At 39.6% G+C, this 19727-nt stretch overlaps 5 protein-coding genes across 7 annotated transcripts; 2 read left to right on the plus strand and 3 right to left on the minus strand.

Annotated features, from left to right (window-relative positions):
- Positions 1 to 324: 324 nt before the first annotated feature.
- LOC103957061 (serine/threonine-protein kinase Aurora-2) lies at positions 325 to 2978 on the plus strand. Of its 2 annotated transcripts, XM_048581259.1 has the most exons (10): positions 325 to 516; positions 903 to 1019; positions 1145 to 1201; positions 1343 to 1489; positions 1593 to 1688; positions 1803 to 1898; positions 1995 to 2091; positions 2279 to 2396; positions 2599 to 2671; positions 2768 to 2978. In XM_048581259.1, exons 1-10 carry the CDS (start codon positions 478 to 480, stop codon positions 2867 to 2869), a joined length of 942 nt encoding a protein of 313 aa, XP_048437216.1. In that variant the 5' UTR covers positions 325 to 477; the 3' UTR covers positions 2870 to 2978. The 2 variants fall into 2 exon arrangements, with proteins under 2 accessions (XP_048437216.1, XP_009367415.1); XM_009369140.2 differs by lacking the exon at positions 1145 to 1201 and having other exon boundaries at positions 335 to 516.
- A 296-nt stretch (positions 2979 to 3274) lies between these two features.
- On the minus strand, positions 3275 to 7158 carry LOC125475887 (ATP-dependent 6-phosphofructokinase 6-like). The gene is made up of 13 exons (XM_048581250.1): positions 6701 to 7158; positions 6535 to 6581; positions 6399 to 6438; positions 6099 to 6161; positions 5861 to 5998; positions 5565 to 5723; positions 5387 to 5440; positions 5044 to 5112; positions 4831 to 4960; positions 4393 to 4658; positions 4093 to 4141; positions 3831 to 3985; positions 3275 to 3676 (listed from the first exon to the last, which is right to left on the minus strand). The coding sequence occupies exons 1-13, from the start codon at positions 6809 to 6811 to the stop codon at positions 3473 to 3475; spliced, it is 1485 nt and encodes a 494-aa protein (XP_048437207.1). The 5' UTR covers positions 6812 to 7158; the 3' UTR covers positions 3275 to 3472.
- Positions 7159 to 9370: 2212 nt separating this feature from the next.
- On the plus strand, positions 9371 to 10712 carry LOC103957064 (profilin-3). Of its 2 annotated transcripts, none has more exons than XM_018649832.2 (4): positions 9371 to 9514; positions 9882 to 10019; positions 10217 to 10359; positions 10472 to 10712. In XM_018649832.2, exons 1-3 carry the CDS (start codon positions 9392 to 9394, stop codon positions 10349 to 10351), a joined length of 396 nt encoding a protein of 131 aa, XP_018505348.1. In that variant the 5' UTR covers positions 9371 to 9391; the 3' UTR covers positions 10352 to 10359; positions 10472 to 10712. The 2 variants fall into 2 exon arrangements, with proteins under 2 accessions (XP_018505348.1, XP_048437227.1); XM_048581270.1 differs by having other exon boundaries at positions 10475 to 10712.
- On the minus strand, positions 10273 to 13199 carry LOC103957063 (pentatricopeptide repeat-containing protein At3g62890-like). The gene has a single exon (XM_009369142.3). The coding sequence runs from the start codon at positions 13009 to 13011 to the stop codon at positions 11131 to 11133; it is 1881 nt and encodes a 626-aa protein (XP_009367417.2). The 5' UTR covers positions 13012 to 13199; the 3' UTR covers positions 10273 to 11130.
- A 2131-nt stretch (positions 13200 to 15330) lies between these two features.
- Positions 15331 to 19484, minus strand: LOC103957065 (endoribonuclease YBEY, chloroplastic). The gene is made up of 12 exons (XM_009369144.3): positions 19049 to 19484; positions 18698 to 18949; positions 18499 to 18594; positions 18108 to 18279; positions 17871 to 17939; positions 17663 to 17763; positions 17395 to 17487; positions 16826 to 16897; positions 16624 to 16743; positions 16470 to 16520; positions 16030 to 16218; positions 15331 to 15681 (listed from the first exon to the last, which is right to left on the minus strand). Exons 1-12 carry the CDS (start codon positions 19397 to 19399, stop codon positions 15514 to 15516), a joined length of 1734 nt encoding a protein of 577 aa, XP_009367419.2. The 5' UTR covers positions 19400 to 19484; the 3' UTR covers positions 15331 to 15513.
- Between the last annotated feature and the right edge of the window lie 243 nt (positions 19485 to 19727).

Below are 19727 nucleotides of genomic sequence, written 5' to 3' on the forward strand. Positions count from 1 at the left end.
TTTAACACTAAAGTTTCCCACGCATTGAACGATTGATTTTTAAATTTCTTCCGGTTTTTTATTCAAGTTCCGACTTTCCAAATCTCGGATGTTCTCCCGTCCGAAATTGCCACCTGGGGTGGTTGTGACGTTCCGACCTTCACGGCCGGTGACACTAGCAATCTCATACTAAATACGCTCCTCACCCGAGTAAAATGAAACCGGGTATAGATCTCCTGCTTTTGCTAGAAAACACTAACTTTCCTGCACCGTCGATTTTCGTAGGACCGCTCAGATTCACAATACTATAAATCTACACAGGCAACAGGTAATTACGCCCAGAAGTTTGAAAAACTTAGGCGCAAGTCCAGAGCGGGAGACCACGTGGCGACAGCTGGGAATTCGACCGTTGCGAAGTGCTTATTCAATCCCTTCTTTAGCAGTCCCTTTTCCTTCATTCTTTCGCCCTCGCTTTCTCTCTCTCTCTCTTCCTCTCTCATGGCGATTGCTGCGGAGAACCAGGTCCCCCAAGAGAAGGTGAGAATCAAAGAAAAGCAAGTTTCAATTTTTGTAGCAGTTAGGGTTTATTGAGTTCCCCAATTCGGATTCTAGGGTTTTCATTTCATTTCGATTCTTTGGTTTTCCTCTGAGAAAGATATTTGCATGAATTTTTTTTAAGAAGATTGTGGTTTCTTTAGGTTTATGTGAATTTTTAGATCGCACTTTCGAAATTCGAATTCGAGCCTCTGACTCTAGGGTTTTCTGATTCGAAGATTTAGGAATCTGGGGTCGGTCAATTAGCTTCATTTTTCTAGAGTTCAAGAATTCAATGTTAGCCTCTGCTATTTTTTTGAACTTTTATTTAATTAATTTGTTTTGTTTGTTTTTAAGATCATTTTATAAAATGGGTTCGGTTTCAACAGGCTTCTTCGGAGGTTTCAGCGACGGAGACAAGAAGATGGACGCTCAATGACTTCGACATCGGAAAGCCTCTCGGACGAGGAAAGTTTGGTCACGTCTATTTGGCAAGAGAGAAAAGGGTATGCTCTTTTCTTCTTTATTATGGGTATGCATTTTGCAAATTTTGCGCTTTTCTGGCTGCTATATAATTTAATCCTCTGGTAATTGTGCTCATTTCATGGGAACTTCGGTGTGTACGCTTTAGGTTGCTTTGTTCTTGATATGTCGTTTCTTTGTTTGTTATGAAGATTGGCATAAATGGGTAAGTCTAATTTGGGAAGTTATGTTTATTTGCCACAAAAGGAACTACCTTAGAGAGATTTTGGTTTATTTATACGTATTCTTCTTTGCTTGCTTCCTTTCAGCTGTGGCCTAATTTGATCTATGTGTATCCCTTGAACAGAGCAATCACATTGTGGCACTTAAAGTCCTCTTCAAGAGCCAGCTGCAACAATCTCAGGTTGAACATCAGCTTCGTCGCGAAGTTGAAATACAAAGTCATCTCCGACATCCCAATATCCTACGCCTCTATGGCTACTTTTATGATCAGGTATTTTTCTCTTAAGGTCCTACTCATATCTTAACACCTTAAGCTTGTATGCTCAATGGAAGGACCGGTCATTAACCTTTCTCTGGAAATGCATTTTTTGCAGAAGCGAGTTTATTTGATATTAGAATATGCTGCCAAAGGTGAACTATACAAGGAACTACAGAAGTGTAAATACTTCAGTGAAAGGCGTGCTGCCACTGTAAGTTGTTTTTATGCAGTGTTTATCAGAACACAAATACTTTACATTGCTAGGTTATTTATTTTTGAAAATCTGGCTATGATACTGACGTGTGTCCATTTGTTGCATTGGCAGTATGTTGTATCATTAGCCAGGGCCCTTATATACTGCCATGGAAAGCACGTAATTCATAGAGATATCAAACCAGAAAACCTCCTAATTGGTGCTCAGGTGGTGACTCCCATTCATGCTATTATATGCTTCCTTTCATTTTTTTAGTATTGCATATTTGGTGTTTCTCAAATCAATGTGGATCTCCTTTGATAGGGTGAACTCAAGATAGCAGATTTTGGGTGGTCAGTACACACATTCAACCGCAGGCGGACCATGTGTGGCACCCTTGATTACCTCCCTCCAGAAATGGGTATGCTAATAAAAGAGACTTTATGTTCTTATGCAAATTCTTGGAGGACTTGTCTTTATTGATTTCACTTGCCATGTTACCATATGTTTGATTTCATGCTTTTGAAACAGTATATGTCCAAACTGATCATCTTTCACCATTATACCTTACTAACACTTCTGGGGTTGTGAAACTTGTCGTGATACAGTGGAGAGTGTAGAGCATGATGCTAGTGTGGATATCTGGAGCCTTGGCGTCCTCTGCTATGAGTTCCTATACGGAGTCCCACCTTTCGAGGCCAAGGAGCATTCGGACACATACAGAAGGTAAGGTGTAGACTGCAAAATGATTTAAGTTCACAAAATAACATTTGTCATCACTGAATATCCTATTCCCATTTAACTTGTATGTGTGGTGAGGAATTCTGCATAGATACATCTTACACAAAGTAGCAAACACGAATCTGAAGATGCAATTTTTGGATATGTCACATTGTTAATATGGCTCTGCTATTTGTCTTACTCACAGGATTGTACAGGTGGACCTGAAGTTTCCTCCTAAACCAATTGTCTCTGCTCAGGCAAAGGACCTCATTAGTCAGGTTCTTTGCCCTTCAATCCGAGTACTTGGTATTCCTTGTTGCTTTAAAATAAAGGGGTTATTAGTAATTCCTGAATTGTTTTGCTTTGAAATGCAGATGCTTGTCAAGGATTCTGCTCAACGCCTGGCGTTACACAAGCTTCTTGAACATCCATGGATTGTTCAGAACGCCGAGCCCTCTGGCGTATATAGGATATAATCTTCGAATTCCCAACTGAGGAGATAAAGGCAGTTGATTTTTATGTTCTATGTGATGTAATACTTCCTTGTATGAATCTATTGATATAATTTGTTTGTTAATAATTCTTTGCTTTGCGCAACAATAGTTCCTCGTGAGTTAATTTAGCTGATAAGTAAGTTAAATGCCCGCGATTTGTTGACATTTTTACTTCCATTTTCGCTTGCTCAGTTTCTCCAATGCTTGCATGGCACGGAGGTGAACTCAGAGGTTTGTATGTTGGCATTGAAACGGCTCACTAAAACTTGCATGTAAAGGAAGTCACTGCCTCGCGATTTCTACGCTTGCCATGTAGTAGAGACAGTCCGATAGATTTTTGGAAATGAAAGAAATGAAAGTAAATAAAATTCGAGTACAATACTGATCTAGCAAAATGAAGTTCTGATAGACGCAAATCGTGGAAACAGAAACCAACCGATACATCGTTTTTTTTCGTACAACTTGTTTAATTGAAAACTTTCAGATACAAGCAAACAATCAGTGCTCGATATATATTAGAAGTCAAAATTTGAGCTTCCATCATCCGAAATCTGGGGATGGTAAAGGGAAGAGCCACGTGTGTTTTCATGACATGCTGGGGATGTCTTTTGTTGCGAACTTGCTATCTTTACAGTTTTCCCCATCCAACATCTGAGTTGGAGGATCTTCATCTTCTTGGATTTCGGTGACATCTTTGGGGTTCAAGAAGCTCGGCTGGTTGGTTGAAGAAAGGAGTCGTGCCCACATCCTGTCAGTAATCACAACCTTGTTCTGCTTCTCTGTAATATGCTGCACATCGAAAATCAAACAGATCAATCACTGAGGGGTCTTAATTTCAAACTGTCGGATCAACATTTCTATTGAGATAAAGAGCATGAAATTTAAGATGCAGTTGAAGGTGAAAATAAAGAAACGATGACAATGTAAAAGATGAGAAACCTACATTGAAAGGAATATAAGAATGCCTTCCATTGACAGGCCCACATACAAAGCCTGTGTACCCTGCCATTGCTCCATGAACCGCACTTTGAGCAAGGAGTGTGCAGTAGACATTGTCGGCTGCATTGCTTGGAATAGCCCGGATCATGTACGTAGGATCTGGAAAAACAATTTGACTGGTTAGATGCTATTTCAAACTTACTTTTGCTGAATTTTTGAATGGGGAAACAGAAACAACTAAAGGAGGCAAATCTAGCACCGCTGACCTATATACTTAAGATTAATGGCGAGCTTTTGCTGCCTTCCAAAGTGACTCTGAAACGTAAGCAAACAACAGTTAACCAAACAAAGGATGTTTAAATAGATTCATCAGTAAGATATCTGCATCAGCCCTGAGCTCCTCAGTTGCCAGTCGGGGATGAGATTTTACATGCAAATGGAGAGTGACAAGGAACTTTAATGACAGTAGATTCTCAGATGGTCAAGACTCAAGAGAGAGTTGATATGATGTGCAGAAAAGAAAACAGGGAGAGAAAATAAAACCGAGAAAAGATTGCAAGGGATACCTTTATCCTCTCAGAAATCCATAACCCAACATCTTGAAGTAGCTTGTTTCCTGAAGCATCCTGCTGGTTCATAGATTGCAAGCTCTCTGACAGAAGATCTTGTCCTGCACCCTCAGCTATCACAATAACCATATGTCCATTTTCTTTGAGTCGTTTTTCAATGTACTCAAAAAGTCCACCTTTTCCTTCAAGATAGAAGGGGGACTCTGGAATCAAACAACAGTCGACATCTCGACTGGCAAGTGTAGCATACATAGCTATGAAACCTGCATCAGGAAGTCCAGTTTAAGTGAAAAGCTGTAAAGGCTGGTACCAAAACATAACTAGTATGAACAAAATTCTGTAATTTCTTCCCAATTAAATTTCATCCATTAGGATCTACATTTGCATGAGTCTGTGATATTGAAACATCTATAGGCACGGAATGAGAATATTTACCACTGTAGCGTCCCATTAGCTTCACAACACCAATACCGTTCTCAATACTTTCAGCTTCAACATGAGCTGCATTAATGGCACGTTGAGCCTCCTCAACTGCAGTATCAAAGCCAAAAGATCTGTCTATAACCTGAATGAAGAAAATAAAATTACTACCTGAAACAACAAAAGCAGAAACCAAAGTTAGAATCATATGTTCTGTATAATAAGTACCGGAATGTCATTGTCTATGGTTTTTGGAATTCCTGCAACAGAAACTTTGAGGCCACGCCGCCTAATTTCCTGCACAATGAGAACTAAACTGCTAAAGAAATAGTTGTGACATGAGAACAACGACGAACGAGTAAATTCTATATAACTTAAACTTCAATAGCAAAGAAACAAAAGAGATTGTAACATACAGATCATCAAGACAAGTCAGATACAGTTACACATGGAGTTATTCTTTTGTAAGAGAAGCCACGATCATTTAACATTGGCCTCAGTTATAAAATTCAAGGCGGCACCTTTCTGCGAATATATCAAACTTTCATTGTTTCGGGGAGAGTAGTTTTACCTCATATATGACAGCTGCTCCTTTTTGAGTTCCATCACCTCCAATTATGTAAACCTGTATCACAAAACGCATGACATGAGAATTCGTCTCTGTACCTTGGCTGTGTGATATTATGTTTGAATTTACTATATAAAGTTAATAAGATGCAGAACGATAGTTAAAATGAACAAATCCTTACATGATTAATTCCACGATCCTGAATGCTGTCAACTATCTTTGCAGTATCATGTCCTCCTCGTGACGTACCAATGATGGTACCGCCACGCTTGTGGATGTCATTGACAACCTTGGGTGTCAAGGTAATGGTGTTTCGGGCATAGAAACCCTTGTATCCTCCCTGATATATGTCAATGTAGAATTTGTTAGTGAGACATTAAACTCCTATCTGTTTTACAGAAGCAGTTTCAAGCTATTTCCTTTCTCAATGTCAAAAAACATATTGAACCTCGAGATTATATCAATGTAAACACTCACGTCTATCCCAAGTACTTTCGAGACACCATACATGTGATAAAGTCCACACACAATTTCCCTGATCACCGTGTTGAGCCCCGGGCACAAACCACCACATGTTACAATACAAGCATGAACTTCAGCCGGGTTGAAATAAACCTGAACCAAACCAAAACACAAATCCATGTCACTCAAATACAATGCACATTTCTTAATATTGTTACTTCAGCAGCAATTCAGACAGCAAAAAATGTGATACCTTCTGGCGTGGTCCTGCTCGCCGGAAGTGTGTCCCTCTCGGACTATCCGTGTGAACAACAATCTATAAACCAGAGGAAAACCATAGCATTTCAAGCTCACATACACAAATAACAACCGAGCGCAAAAAACTAATAAATAAATATATAAAATTACAAAAAATTAATTAAAATTACATGATTAATAAATAATACAAAATTTTAACACAATCTGATCTACCCTACACTCTATATAAAATTACAAAAAACAAATTTGAGAAATATGAATAATTTATTAAATTAAAAAAAAAAAGGGTAATTACCTTTTGAGCAACGGTGTCATCCACGTTAACAAAATACTGTCTAAAAAAAAGTAACATCATAAAAGAGTCAGTCTTTTGCATTGAATCAAATAGCAAACAGAAGCAGAAATCATGGGTATGGATTAAATTTACGTACTTTACAACTGAATAAGCAGGATTGAATCGCAACGGATTGGGATAAGTCTGCACCCGCAACCCAACACCCCAAAAAATCAATTAAATAAATAAATAAATAAAATAAAACGAAAATGTAGATAAAAAAAAATTGAATTTAGAAAAAAGGGCGAGCGAGGAAGCTTTACAGGAAGATCGGACAAGTAATCGGAGAGATGGGGGACGTCTTCGAGCATGTAGCCGAAGTCGCCCTTGACCACCTTTATCTGCACGTTTCCGGGCGGATTCGAATCGCCCATTTGTAAATTTTTTTTATCTTTTTATTCTCTGACGGAAAACGTATGTAATTCGAAGGAAGCAGAAAAAATATCAGAGTGTACGAACAGAGGAAAGAGGGAAGGAGATTGGGGTTGATATGGTAAATTGGAGCGTGTGGAGGGGTATTTATATTCCGCAATGATTGTGCCCGCGAGTGACGGAGCGGGTGGTAAAATATCGGAAATGTGTTGACGACTCGTTACGGGGAAAGCGACGGCGTCGCGGTCAACACGAGCGATGCAGTTTCCGGTAGGCAGAAACAGGGGCGGGATTTTAGTGGCGGCTTTATTTTTTGGGCCGGAGGTTTATGTGAGGATCCGATACCAGGTTTTCCGTACGAAAACGGGGGGCGGGTTTAGTTAGCGGTAATTGTCCACTTTCGGCGGAAAGAGATCCTTCCCGATCTCTCCTCCACAACCCAAGCATGAAGGCCTTTTTGGCAGCTCGGAGACTATTTCAGTCGGATAGGATAAATAATCGTTGGATAGTACTGACTAAATTAGTTTGGCGTTTGGTATTGTATCAGATTAATTTATGCATCGAATAATACGTCGGACTATAATAATTTTTTTTAATTCACAATAATTGTTGTTAAAATTAAAAAAAAATAAAATAAAAAAGGTAAAAAAAAAAAAAAAAAAACAAGACTCTTCTTAGTCACATCTTCCTTCTTCACCATCTTCCCTGCGCATCAATCCCACCTTTGGCGACCAATTGCAGAGGAGTAGTGGTCAGGGTCAAGAACTCGAAGCCTATATTCGAATTCCTGTCCCTCTCCTAGTCGGAGCCCAGCTCCCTTCCTCATTGGAGCCCAAATCCGAATTGATATACCCCTCCTCGTCGGAGCCTAGCTCCCTTCCTCATCGTCCTTCTCGTTGTCGGAGTCCAGATCGGAAGAATTTGAATCATCATCTTCCTCGGAAGAATTTGTTGTCAGAAATCAAAGGCAAACAGAGAGGTGGGAGGTGTGTGTGCAAAGAAGGAGGGAGGAAGAGAGAGAGAGAGAAAAAAAACAAGATGGCGACGAAGATGAACTTGGAAGTAGACGAGAGATAGCAGGCGATGTGAGAGAGTTGAAGGAAAGTGCGTGAAAGAGGGAAAAAGTGAGCTAGTGTGAGCGAGAGAGATGCACCTGACTAAATAATACAGAGGTTTGGGACGGGATAAACAAGCGGGTGTGAAGGGAATAAAAAAAGTGGGGCCGGATTAAATAATTCGGTGCTTATTTAATACGAAGCTCACAAAACATCCGCTTCGTATTATTAGCACTATCCAGTGGTCTTATACGGCGTGCCAAACGAGGCCTCGAACATAAATTTGATATAACGGTTAAAAACAAAAAAGTTAGTAAAAATTTTTAAAAGTTATAATAATTTTTAATCGTTCGATCAAATTTCAAAGGTTTAGATTGCTTGATTCTTGAATTTAAAGGGAGAGATTTGGAGAGAATCTCTTTCCACTTTTGACATCTAGGTTTTTGAACTAGGTGGTTTTTAATTGGTGTATAAATTAGACACGGTAAAAATTTAGTGGCCAGGGAATAATGTATAATTATCATTTTTTTAAAGTTAATACTGGAGTTTGGGCAAGTAGTTTATGACTTAATTGGTTAAGAGTATTTGTTTATGCATCTGATATCTTGTATTTGAATATGTCTTTTTGTAGTTTAGATGAATTTAGTGTATATTATTATATCGTTTGTCAAGAAAAAAAAACTAGATAACTGAATTTCATAACACTCAATTACGATATTATTTAATATAGAAATAAGATACTGTCTTTTCTTTTCAGGTTAAAAGTTGTTTGTTCTGAGTTTTTTCAATCACTACGTTTGAAGAGGAGGAATTCAAACTCCAAAAAAAAAAAAAAAAAAAAAAATGTAATGACATGAGATCTCAATTGAACAAGTTAATTTTCTTTTACTGCAGTCAAAATAAGTTAAGCATCTAATCTCTATTAATTAATAAAATATTCATTGTTAATCCAAATTTTATGAAACTACCAAATTAACTCTCTAATTAAAACAAAACATGAATAATAAATATGAAACAAAAATATAATTTCACACAACCAAATTTTACTTTTTTTTTTTAAAACCTCACCAATATGTAATTCTAACGTATCTTTCTCTCTCCTTTTATTTAAATCATGGAGTGTATAAAGAAGGCCACCGACATTGTTTGCTTTTTTCCTTCTTTGTTTAGATCTAATTTTTTCGAATATATGTAAATTACAATGTCCCGGTACCACATGAGTAATGCCTTCCAAAATTAATTAATTTGGCCCACCACATAATTAGACCGACAAATATAAGATGGACGCGAACCCAATAGAAAAGGCATGGACCCGGTTCATACTGGATTCGGCAAGAAATCAATATGATACACTAACAGACAACTCACATCGCGCCACGTGTAACCTTTTTTGACAAACCCGCGAGGGAGGCAGCCGAGATACTCATCTTCCATTCCCGTTGGATTCCAGAAACTTCCCTCCTTTCCACCGCAAAAGCATTCAACGCCTGACCACAGAAGAAGAAGATCAATCAGATTCACGGAACGATGTCGTGGCAGCAGTACGTCGACGACCACTTGATGTGCGATATCGACGGCAACAGCCTCACCGCCGCCGCTATCCTCGGCCAAGACGGCAGCGTTTGGGCTCAGAGCGCTACTTTCCCTGCGGTTCGACTCTCTTTCTTTCCTTCGTGTTTATTTCGCTGTTTAAGTTCTAGATTTACTTCGTTCACTGGATCTGATCGATTTCGAAAAGTAGCTTTATCACTGACTGGTTCGGTCGATCGGTGTCTGAAGCGTATGATTTGTACTTGATAAAGAATTGATGAACTTAATTGAAGTGTTTATGTGGTTTTGATGTGAATGTGATTAATTTGGAGGAATCGGTTCTTGATTTGAATCAATTTAAATGCTTGATTGATTTACTTGTACTGTGTTACTGTTTGGATTAGAGTGTGAATCGAAATGCTCAGAACAAATTGGTCGATTTTATTTCTTGTTAGTTTTCAGAATTTGTTGTTGATTGTTGTTATAGTTTAAGCCTGAGGAGATTGCTGCAATTCTGAAAGATTTCGACCAACCCGGAACGCTTGCCCCAACCGGATTATTCCTTGGTGGGACCAAGTATATGGTGATCCAAGGTGAACCCGGCGCTGTCATTCGAGGAAAGAAGGTGAGGAGGTTTTAGAATCCTGCTCTTATGTGATGATGCCATAGATACTATTATGCAGAACTCATTTGTCCCATGAATGTCGTTTTGATTGATTGCGGTTGAGTGTTGCTACTGCCTATAGAATTTTGTGTCGAAGATGTTTGATTTGTTTTTCTCTGTGATATTTCTGTTGACGTGATGTGTCTAATATATGTCAGGGTTCGGGTGGAATTACCATTAAGAAGACCAGCCAGGCCCTGTTAATTGGTATATACGATGAGCCTTTGACTCCTGGGCAGTGCAACATAGTTGTGGAGAGGCTGGGAGATTACCTTATCGAGCAGGGTCTCTAATTGCTTCGGTGAGTTGATTCTCTCCCCAGTTGTCTGCTCTTGCTGTTTTCATTTCCGGGTTTTTGGAGACGGGGTTTGCATCAACCGCAATTGACATTGTTTTCATCTTTTGTTTGGCAGTAGCTAGTTTATTTGAAGTTATGGTGAACTTGGTTTGAAAACAAAGTTGTTGCTGCTTGGGATGTGATGGATTTTATGTATGAAAACCGTTTGTCTTTGCGTTCTGGGGTCTCTGGATATGGATTGTCGTGAATGATAGCGTTTTAATTTTGCAATTATTATCCAGCAAAGTTATTTTCTTCCTTTCACCGGAAACCATATGTAATTGGTGTCGTTATCAATGGAAATGCCTTGTGTGAAACTGGTAGTTGCACCGAGTTGTTTGGTTTCTCGGAACATGAGTTGGGTGAAAGACACGGGAACAGGAAACCTTTTCATTGTTTGACTGAAGATAGTGACCACTTTTGAGTAAGGTTGTGCATTTCCACCAAAATCTGAATGGTTTTGGAAGCCGTTCAGTTTTGAATCCAAAACCGAAATTTCGAAATCTGAAAAAATTCCAAAAAATATTGGATGGGAATTGAAATGTTTCCGAATCCAATCTGAAATTATCGGTTTGCTATGACCCCTCAAACTCTATATTTTAGTAAACGCAGGTGAAATTGAAAATCAAATGATTTCATTTCCCGTTCGTTGGAGGTCAACATGATGTTTCCTTTTGCTGCATCCCATAATCCAGAGAACTTGTTACCTGCTTAACAATCTCCACTCAACACTTGCTACCAGTAGTCATTGCAAGAACACTTCCCATCTTTGAAATGGTGGAACCGACTGCGATCGCGCACAACAATCTCTCGCCCAACAATTTTAGAGATTAGTTTCGTTGCATCGTGGCAATCGTGACAAACTCGCAAATTCTTCACGATTCGAATTGTGGTTCCAGGACTGGTACTAATCAGCCCGAATGCAATCGCTAGCCTCTCGCTGTGAACTAATAATGCATCCTCTTTCTCTTCTTCATCGATATTATGTAGGACTAAATCCGTCTTCGGTTTGTACCCAGCTAGCTTCATTTTCCTCCTTAGTTCTCTAATCATCGAATATATCTTGTCCATCTGAGGATGCGACAGGTCTCCCATGAAGAACTCATGAACTATGTTGTCCACCTCTATCCAGCTGCATCCAGGTGTTTTCGATACGCCTTTATCTCGCATTTGCAGCCTACATCTTGCTGCATCGTCTAGCCTACCCATTGACGTATATACATTAGCAAGATAAACATAGCTTCCAGAATGATCGGAATCTAGTTCAAGAATACGCTGAACTACACGTTCCCCTCTCTCACTATCTTTATAAATCCGGCAACCACCTAGCAATGCTCCCCAGACTATAACATTAGGCCGCATCGGCATTGTGTTGATCATATCCTCTGCTTCAATAAGGCGGCCGGCACGACTGAGAAGATCAACCACACATCCATAATGCTCAACCTTGGGAAGGATCCCGTATGCTTTGGCCATCAAATCAAAATACTCAAGCCCCTTATCGACCAAGCCAGCATGTGTACATGCTGTCAATAATCCCATAAAAGTGATGTCATTTGGCTTCACCCCATACTCAATCATTTTGTCAAAACACCTGAAAGCTTCATCAGCATGGCCATTCATGGCCAATCCAGTGATGATAATGCTCCAAGATATCACATCTCTCTCATGCATCTTGTTAAAAACCCGTTTAGCCTCAATTATCCAGCCGCACTTCGCATACATATCCGCCAATGCATTCCCCAAAAACAGACCTAATTCCATCCCATTCCGCCTTATAAACCGATCAATCCACTTCCCCAAGTCAAGAGCACCAAGGTGAGCGCAAGCAGACAGCACACTGATCAGCGTAACATCATTTGGCGTCACCCCACATTGCTGCATTTGCCTAAACATCTGAATAGCCTCAGCATACTTCTCATTCTGTGCATACCCCGCAATTATTGCATTCCAAGAAACCACATTCCTCTCCGGCATCTCATCAAAAAGCCGCCGAGCCTCATCCAACTCACCCGCCTTCGCATACGCACTGATCATAGTCGACCAAGAAAACAAAGTCTTCTCTTCCATCCCATCAAACACCCACCTAGCCTTCTCAACCTGCCCACTCGAACAATACCCAGAAACCAAAGTGTTCCAGGAAACAACATCTCTCACAGACATATCATCAAACAGCTTCTGGGCAATCCCAAAATTACCCAACTTGAAATACATATCAGTAAGCGAATTTCTAACAAACAGATTGGATTCACACCCGTATTTCAAAACAAAGCAGTGAACTTTCTCGCCCTCCGCCACTCGTGCAATCCCGGCGCAGGCCTTGAGCACCGAAGTGAAGGTGTACTCGTCCGGGTCCGGGGCACCCGGCGAACCCAATTGCCGATTGAAAAAATATATCGTGTTTTGCCAGTCATTGTTTTGGGCGAATGCTTTGAGAAGGGCGTTGTAGCAGAAAATATTCGGCGTTTTGAGGGGGTGGTTAAATACGAGTGCAGCGTGGCGGGTGTTGGCGTGGGCCGCAGAGACGCCGATGAGCTTGACGGCGATGATGTTTGGGTCGATGGAGGGGATTGGGTTGGTAAGGAGTTGGGCTTGGATTTGGTAGAGATGGCGCATTGTTAGCTGGGCGGTGCATCTTAGCAGGAGGTTGGTGAGCTTGGGGTGGTTGTGCGGGTAGAGAATAGCCAGGGTGAGTTCGGACTGAGTCGCTAACTCGTTTGCTATGCGCGCGAACTTTCGGAGAAGACGACCGTTATATTTTTGGAACCAAAAAGAGAGTGTAACAAAACCAACCAGCCTGCGCGCTTTGGGCCTAAAGGCCGTATTTTATCAAAATTTCATCGTAGGCCTATACCAAAGCCTAACTTATTATCGTTTATGAGATTTGGATTCAAAATCTCTTGTAACATTACATAAACTAAATGCTTGTAAATGAATAAAACAATTCTTATTTGTAAAATTCAAACAAAGCAAAGACTAACTTAGATCTACCGAACCCAAACCCTAAGTAGAGCTATTTTTCATTACTTTTGACTAGAGATGCGATTTGGCCCAACGTGATCCTCTTGTGAACTTGACTCATTTTGTATCTTGTTCATGTTACCTGATTTGCGTGACATCTTAACTTTTTCTTTTGCACTTACATTGAAATGAATCCACAAAACCCTTTTGCATGTGAGAAGACTCGCCTAAATTGTTGCAAATAAATGGTCAAACATATAGGTTTTACATAAAAATGGTCAAATTAAGATTCAAATCATATATATTTTATACGATAGGATAAAGAGTTGAACATAAGAACTTTTTTATTCAGAAAATGATTAGAACTATAGAAACTTCAATTCTCCAATAAGAAAGTAGATGATTTAAGTAGACTGAAAATTCTAAACTCTAGAGTACATCAACGTTTGACATGCACAATTGAATTCAACAATTTTCTGCCGTAACTTCAAACACAATATATAATCCAAAATTTCGGAAAGGAAGCAGTCATTTGCATCCAAGATTACCGATTCCCCTGACAGCCTATCACGGCATTCTCTGCCATAACTTCATACACAATATATAATCCATTAAAAACCAAACATGCATGAGTCGGACAGAAGGCTGTGATAGAAATGTCGCGAGTAGTAACAGTACTCGTAAAGTAGGATGAATGTGCAACAAAAGAGATCCTACAACAACAGGATTTCCCGTAGGATTTCTTCGGGGAATAAGTCGCAGCAGTATTGAAACTCCCCTCCGAATTTGAAGCTGGTGGTTTTTGCTTCAGGTAGATACTGAAACACGGTGGTGGCCGGGCCGTTCTTCCGAGTTCTGTAGGACTGATGAAGACGACGACCACTTGTATCGTCCGCCGACGACTTATTCTTCTTCGTCGTCTTCAAGTTCTTGAATGGAGACCTGGACAACCATCTGAAGAAAATAAAACTTCTGAAGGATCACACAATTGGCCGTGAGTTGTTGGTGGCGGTGGCGCTTCGACGACAAGACATGGGCGGCGCCATTTCTGCGAGTGCTTGTTTCGTGGAATTAATCTCCAACTCTATTTACTTTACTTATTTCTTTTCCAATCCGGAATTATGATTAAGAAGGAAAGGTTGGGTGGGAGAAATTCAGAGCTTTGGAAAGGGATCGGCGGACTGGGAAGGGGAGGTTGGATGCTGCTCTTCATGGAGAATGTTAAAGAAACGGTAGGAGATTTTGGAAAAGAAACGTCACTCTATTTGAACGAGGGAAATAATCTTGAAAATCAGATAAAAGTTAGAATTTATAAATTGACATGCATCAATTTCTTTGTTTCGATTCATAAACATAAGAATTTAGAATTTTTGTACGAAAAAAAAAAAAAAACTTGAAATTTAAGACCTTTAATTTCTAAGTTTAGATTCCATATAAATATGTGTCGTTTCTCAATTTCTATGATTAAGAGCTTAAAAATAACAAATTACGTAATCAATTCCATTCTTCTTTTAGATTAACCAAACAAAAAAATTCACAAACTCTATAAAATAAAATCCCGTCAATTTAATTTTCGTCATTTTAAAATTCCTTAGTAATTTTAAATTTCTTCATCCAAACATAATGTTAGGGTTTGGGAATGAGTAAGAACTTTTGAGTGAGTGACAATATGATGGAGACGCCACGGATTCGAACTTATATCCTCTTTTGTCATATTTTTGAATTTATTAGTCTAACACAATGGATCAACCTATTATAATTTTTTATATAACTTGTAATTTACGGAATTAGACTCAAGACTTTTCATTTACAAGTCACTTATTTTTTTAATCTAACTTGTAATCTAAGGAATCAGACTCAAGACCTCCCCACTTACAACTCACTGTTCACAAAAATTGAACTTAAATCTTTCATTAGTGTTGAGGGGCAAATAAATACTTAACCATGAGACCCTATCAGTTTGCGTTTAGAATATATTGAGGAATCATTTTGATTTCTATGTTTGGCAAAATAATCGACGAGTGTTGTGGATGGAGGATTGACTCCACAAATGAATATTATTTACCACAAATGTTGTGTAAAAATGGCAATTTTCAACTCCTTCGCTCGGTTCAGTAGCACTTCTTTCTGAATTCAATTTTGTATCGGTAAAGAAGCTCACAATGCGTACCGGTAGATTGCATCAGCTACACCATCTTCATCGTTGCTAAGACCAATTACGTTAGCCACAGCTTTCGCCTTCTCTGCCCCGTTACTAAGAGCAATGCCTAAAGAAGCCAGCTCAAGCATCTCGATATCATTTTCCCCATCGCCAATAGCCATGATCTGAAAAATAAGTTGAGAGAATCAATCAGGAATAACATCGATATTTGTATGCAATAAGATGTACAGAAAGTCAATGACAGTGGCCTTATCATCTGCCAACCTCGCTAAGTTGTGGATTCGGATGGTTAAACATACTATTTGAACGATGCTTGGAACAACAAATACTGCTTGTAACATAATAAGAAAGACTCCAATTTTTAACCTTCATTATGTATGCTTATATTTGCAGGGAAATATCAAACGCCCCTTTTCAATCTGTGGTGATAATCCTTGTGCCGGTCAAGTTGAGGAATATGCATAACTCCCATTAAAACAACGAGATACGAGAATAGTTTTGTTGTACCATACCTCCTTTGGAGTGATTCCCAAATGATCAAGCAGCATGTTTACTCCACTCCCTTTTGAGGTTCCGGGAGGAACAATCTCCAGCATGTCGGGCACGGTTTGGACAACTGTGGCACTATCTCCAGTTGCTTCGGACCAGTATGGCCTCAAAGCAGTTGTCACTCCCTCAGCAGTGTCCATGAAGACTAGTTTCTGTATATCGATAAGGTGTGCGTCATTACAAGAACCAAAAGTAGCAAGAATTATAGGATATTAACTCAATCATATTTTACATATGAGACCAAATGGTATGAATTGAAGACGCTACACAATGGCCTTCCGACGGAAACCTCATTCTTCTATGAATCAACAGAAGTTAAGAGCAAAACCCTAAGCTTAACATTTTTTATTTCTCTTTGTTACAGGGGGATGGGGAGAGTATTGTTCCTCCTTGAGGAGTGTACCTGTATGCCAGCAGCAGCTACAAGATGCTCAACTGAAGGCATGATCTCTGCCTGTAAATAGTTTACATGCAGGTTATATATAAAATGGCGCAAAAAGAAACCTCAGGCAGTAAAGAATATTTATGACCATGATGAAACATTAATCTACTTGCACCTTTTGCTCGTGGTATACAGTATGCATGGAATCGACAAGTGGGTGATCATATAGAGATAAGCAACGATCCTCGGTGAATGCAATAAGAGGAACCTCATTCTCCAGAGAGTAGCGACATGCCTGCACATAAAGATCATCTGGTCATTTATTTCATTACATGCCCATGAATAATATATTCACTCATGGCTCACCAAACTATTACCTCTCTGCACACATCTGTATCCAAATTCATTCTAAAAATTTCCCGACCTTGTGTACCATAAACAAGCAATCCCTGGAATCAAGCAGAGGCAGACAATAAGGACAAGAGGTACTACTATCAACTCAAGACGGACAAAAAAATCGTCCTAAGAGTAAGAGGGAGAGATGATATATGTAATAAGCACTGAGAAGTCTGTTTCTTACAAGTTTGACCAAGCATTACAGAGGTCAAGTCGTTCATTACATACTTGAGGTGGTGGGAATTTACATAAAAGTTCGGTGACAAAGAGCATGAAAATGTTTAAGAGGAACAGGAGTGGATATCGCAGGTTCCCTCTATTGTCCTTATCAAGCTCACAACAGAGAGTACGACATGTAGATCGAGGGCAGATAAACGTGAGAAAATTATTCCATGAGATGAGATTTACCCAAAGCAACTTAAAATGTTAAGATCGCAGCTCTCTGGACAGAAGAGTAATCATGTATCTATCTAAGTGAAGACAGTTCTATGTTCATCACATGTAACTTGGCAACAATCTTAGATGAAATTTTCAAAGGAAAAAAGAGAACCTGCAAGAAAACCCCAGGAGAAAATTCTGAAACAATGCCATCTTTTCCAGTTAAATCTACCTCCTTAAAAATGCGAATCACAGCTGGCCGAGCCTGTTCCAAAGAGCTGTCAACAATCAGAAACTTTTTTGAATCAACACTAGTCAATAATCAAGAAATCATGTAAGAGGTAACGCTGACCAACAGTAGAACACAAGAATAAGTAAAAAGTATAACACATTTCTGAGTATAATGTCTCCTGAGAATGAACAGAAAAAGAGGTCCTCACTTTTCCTGTTGCTATCACTATTTTCACACCCCTTGATGAGGCCTCTTTCAGAGCCTGGACGTTCGTTGAGCTCAGTTGGCTTTTGCTGTTGAGAAGGGTGCCTTGTGTATCAAGAAAAAAAAACATATAAAAACAGTGCGCACAAGGCTATAACCTACAAGCTAAATAAATTAAAGTACAGACGTAAGACACAATAAGCCAAACTTACCATCCATATCACAGAAGATATATCTGAACTTTTGCTTATAGTATTGAGGGCTGCCTTCTTTCTTCCTGTCTTTTAACAACTCAGATGTAAGATTATATCATTGCAAAGTTCAACTTTAACCAAGTGAATCGCAGCTACAGATTGAATGAAGAATTTAAACAATTAACAAATCAAAATAAGGTCCACAGAAGACAGATGTGAAAGTGAAGCTGAAAAAAAAAAAAAGATAAAATTTACCATCTAGTTTGACCCCATCGGAATGGGGTTCAGCATCATATGCGCTCTGAATTAATCCTTTTCCCTTCCACCCAAGACTCTTTAAGAGAAGATCCTCCTCCTTCTCCATTTCTACTTCAGCGTCTTTGCTAACTTCATGATCAAATCCTAACAAATGTAACAACCCATGTACCTACACAAAGGTCCAGTGACTAAAGTTATCAAATTACAGTAGAGAATTACAAATACGAACTCTGTAACACTTGAAGAAAACACATTCAATTGAATATGCCTTTTTACTTTTTATGAGTGTTCACACATCTTCCAGACAAATAATATTTATCATAGAGATTAGAGAACAGTTATCTCTTCAAAACATATAAAACACTAATAATCATATTCTAAAACCAACCGCGAGAATGCGAATCTCATCAAGAAGCGTATGGCCTCTTTGCTCCGCTTGTCTCGCCGCTGTCTCAACAGAAATCACAATGTCCCCCAACATAAGCTGCAAATCATGCAATGGCCATCAAGCATATATCGCCAAAACTACATCCTTTTACTTATAGTCTAATGAAGAAAATGATAGATAAAACCGAACGAGCTAGTACCATGGGAAGCTTAAGATCAGGGACATGCTGGGACATGGAAATAACATCAGTAGCATGGTCCTCTCCTCTCCATTCCTTGTTAAGTTTTCGGATAAACTTGTCATCGCAAAGAAGCACCGAAAGCTCCACGCTTTCATATCCCGCAACACCACCTATAGCATTGTCCCTTGTTTTATACACTGAATCTTTCAGCCCATCAAACGCTAGCTTCACCGCCGCCGGAGCATCCAGCCGGAGCAATTCCGCAATTCTCTGCAATTTTCAAACTCCATTTCACTTCAGCCAATCAAATCAGCTATACTGGTATTACAGAAGAGACATTTATACAAACAGTTGGTGATCGTTACATACCAAGATTTTGGGATTGCTCAATGCTTCTTCAATAGAAATACTGACATCGAGCTCCAGCTCCTTCTCCTTGATTTTCGGGGATTGCCGCCTCACCTTCCTTTCGCCTTTCTGCGAACTGCAGATTCGCCCCCGGATCAATGGCGGTCTGGCTGCACATCTCCATTTGTCTCCGCGCGTCGCGTGAAGTCCGCGGACGAATACCGTTGATACGGAGACCTGAAAGAGGTGCGCTTTCGGAGGGGAGATTAAACCCGGCGCAGATGGAAACGATGAGCAGGAAATTAGGGCGGCGCGTGGGATGCAACGCGCCATTTGAGTGGCGGAGGAGAAGGAGGGTAGGTGGAGGAGCATGTAGACCTTCGGAGCTCTCAATGTCAGTGGTGATTGGTTGGTTGGTTGGTTGCCTCGCGGTTTGTGAGTAGCAAACGGACAGTGACAGTGACGTTACCGGCTAGAAGGATTTTTATTCTCCGCAAACTTTTGAAAATTTTCAGATGTCACCCAAATATTTTCACTTTTATGCAATTAGCGGCTAAACTAATTGTTTATGACAATTAACCACATACAATATACAACGGTCTTGTTTCAAAGTCGTTCTCGTGGCTATAGTAACTAGAATCATTTACCCCCAAGATATGTGTTTATGTGCTGGCTCTTTCCCCCAAATAGCGTAGTAATT

This window comes from the organism of the source record quoted next, unplaced genomic scaffold, assembly GCF_019419815.1.
Source record: "Pyrus x bretschneideri cultivar Hongxiangsu unplaced genomic scaffold, Pyrus_bretschneideri_v1 Contig1, whole genome shotgun sequence".
Lineage (NCBI taxonomy): Eukaryota > Viridiplantae > Streptophyta > Magnoliopsida > Rosales > Rosaceae > Pyrus > Pyrus x bretschneideri.

Coding starts and splice junctions, on each gene's coding strand:
- LOC103957065 (XM_009369144.3), bottom strand. CDS start 19,399: ATGCTCCTCCACCTACCCTCCTTCTCCTCCGCCACTCAAATGGCGCGT. Junction 17,764..17,870: donor TATCTTCTGTGATATGGATG/GTAAGTTTGGCT, acceptor TTGATACACAAG/GCACCCTTCTCAACAGCAAA. Junction 15,682..16,029: donor TGGGAATCACTCCAAAGGAG/GTATGGTACAAC, acceptor CTTATTTTTCAG/ATCATGGCTATTGGCGATGG.
- LOC103957061 (XM_048581259.1), top strand. CDS start 478: ATGGCGATTGCTGCGGAGAACCAGGTCCCCCAAGAGAAG. Junction 1,689..1,802: donor GTGAAAGGCGTGCTGCCACT/GTAAGTTGTTTT, acceptor TTGCATTGGCAG/TATGTTGTATCATTAGCCAG. Junction 1,899..1,994: donor ACCTCCTAATTGGTGCTCAG/GTGGTGACTCCC, acceptor CTCCTTTGATAG/GGTGAACTCAAGATAGCAGA.
- LOC103957063 (XM_009369142.3), bottom strand. CDS start 13,011: ATGCGCCATCTCTACCAAATCCAAGCCCAACTCCTTACCAACCCAATC.
- LOC125475887 (XM_048581250.1), bottom strand. CDS start 6,811: ATGGGCGATTCGAATCCGCCCGGAAACGTGCAGATAAAGGTGGTCAAG. Junction 6,439..6,534: donor CCTGCTTATTCAGTTGTAAA/GTACGTAAATTT, acceptor ACTTTTTTTTAG/ACAGTATTTTGTTAACGTGG. Junction 5,113..5,386: donor GAGCAGCTGTCATATATGAG/GTAAAACTACTC, acceptor CTCATTGTGCAG/GAAATTAGGCGGCGTGGCCT.
- LOC103957064 (XM_018649832.2), top strand. CDS start 9,392: ATGTCGTGGCAGCAGTACGTCGACGACCACTTGATGTGCGATATCGAC. Junction 9,515..9,881: donor AGAGCGCTACTTTCCCTGCG/GTTCGACTCTCT, acceptor TTGTTGTTATAG/TTTAAGCCTGAGGAGATTGC. Junction 10,020..10,216: donor CTGTCATTCGAGGAAAGAAG/GTGAGGAGGTTT, acceptor AATATATGTCAG/GGTTCGGGTGGAATTACCAT.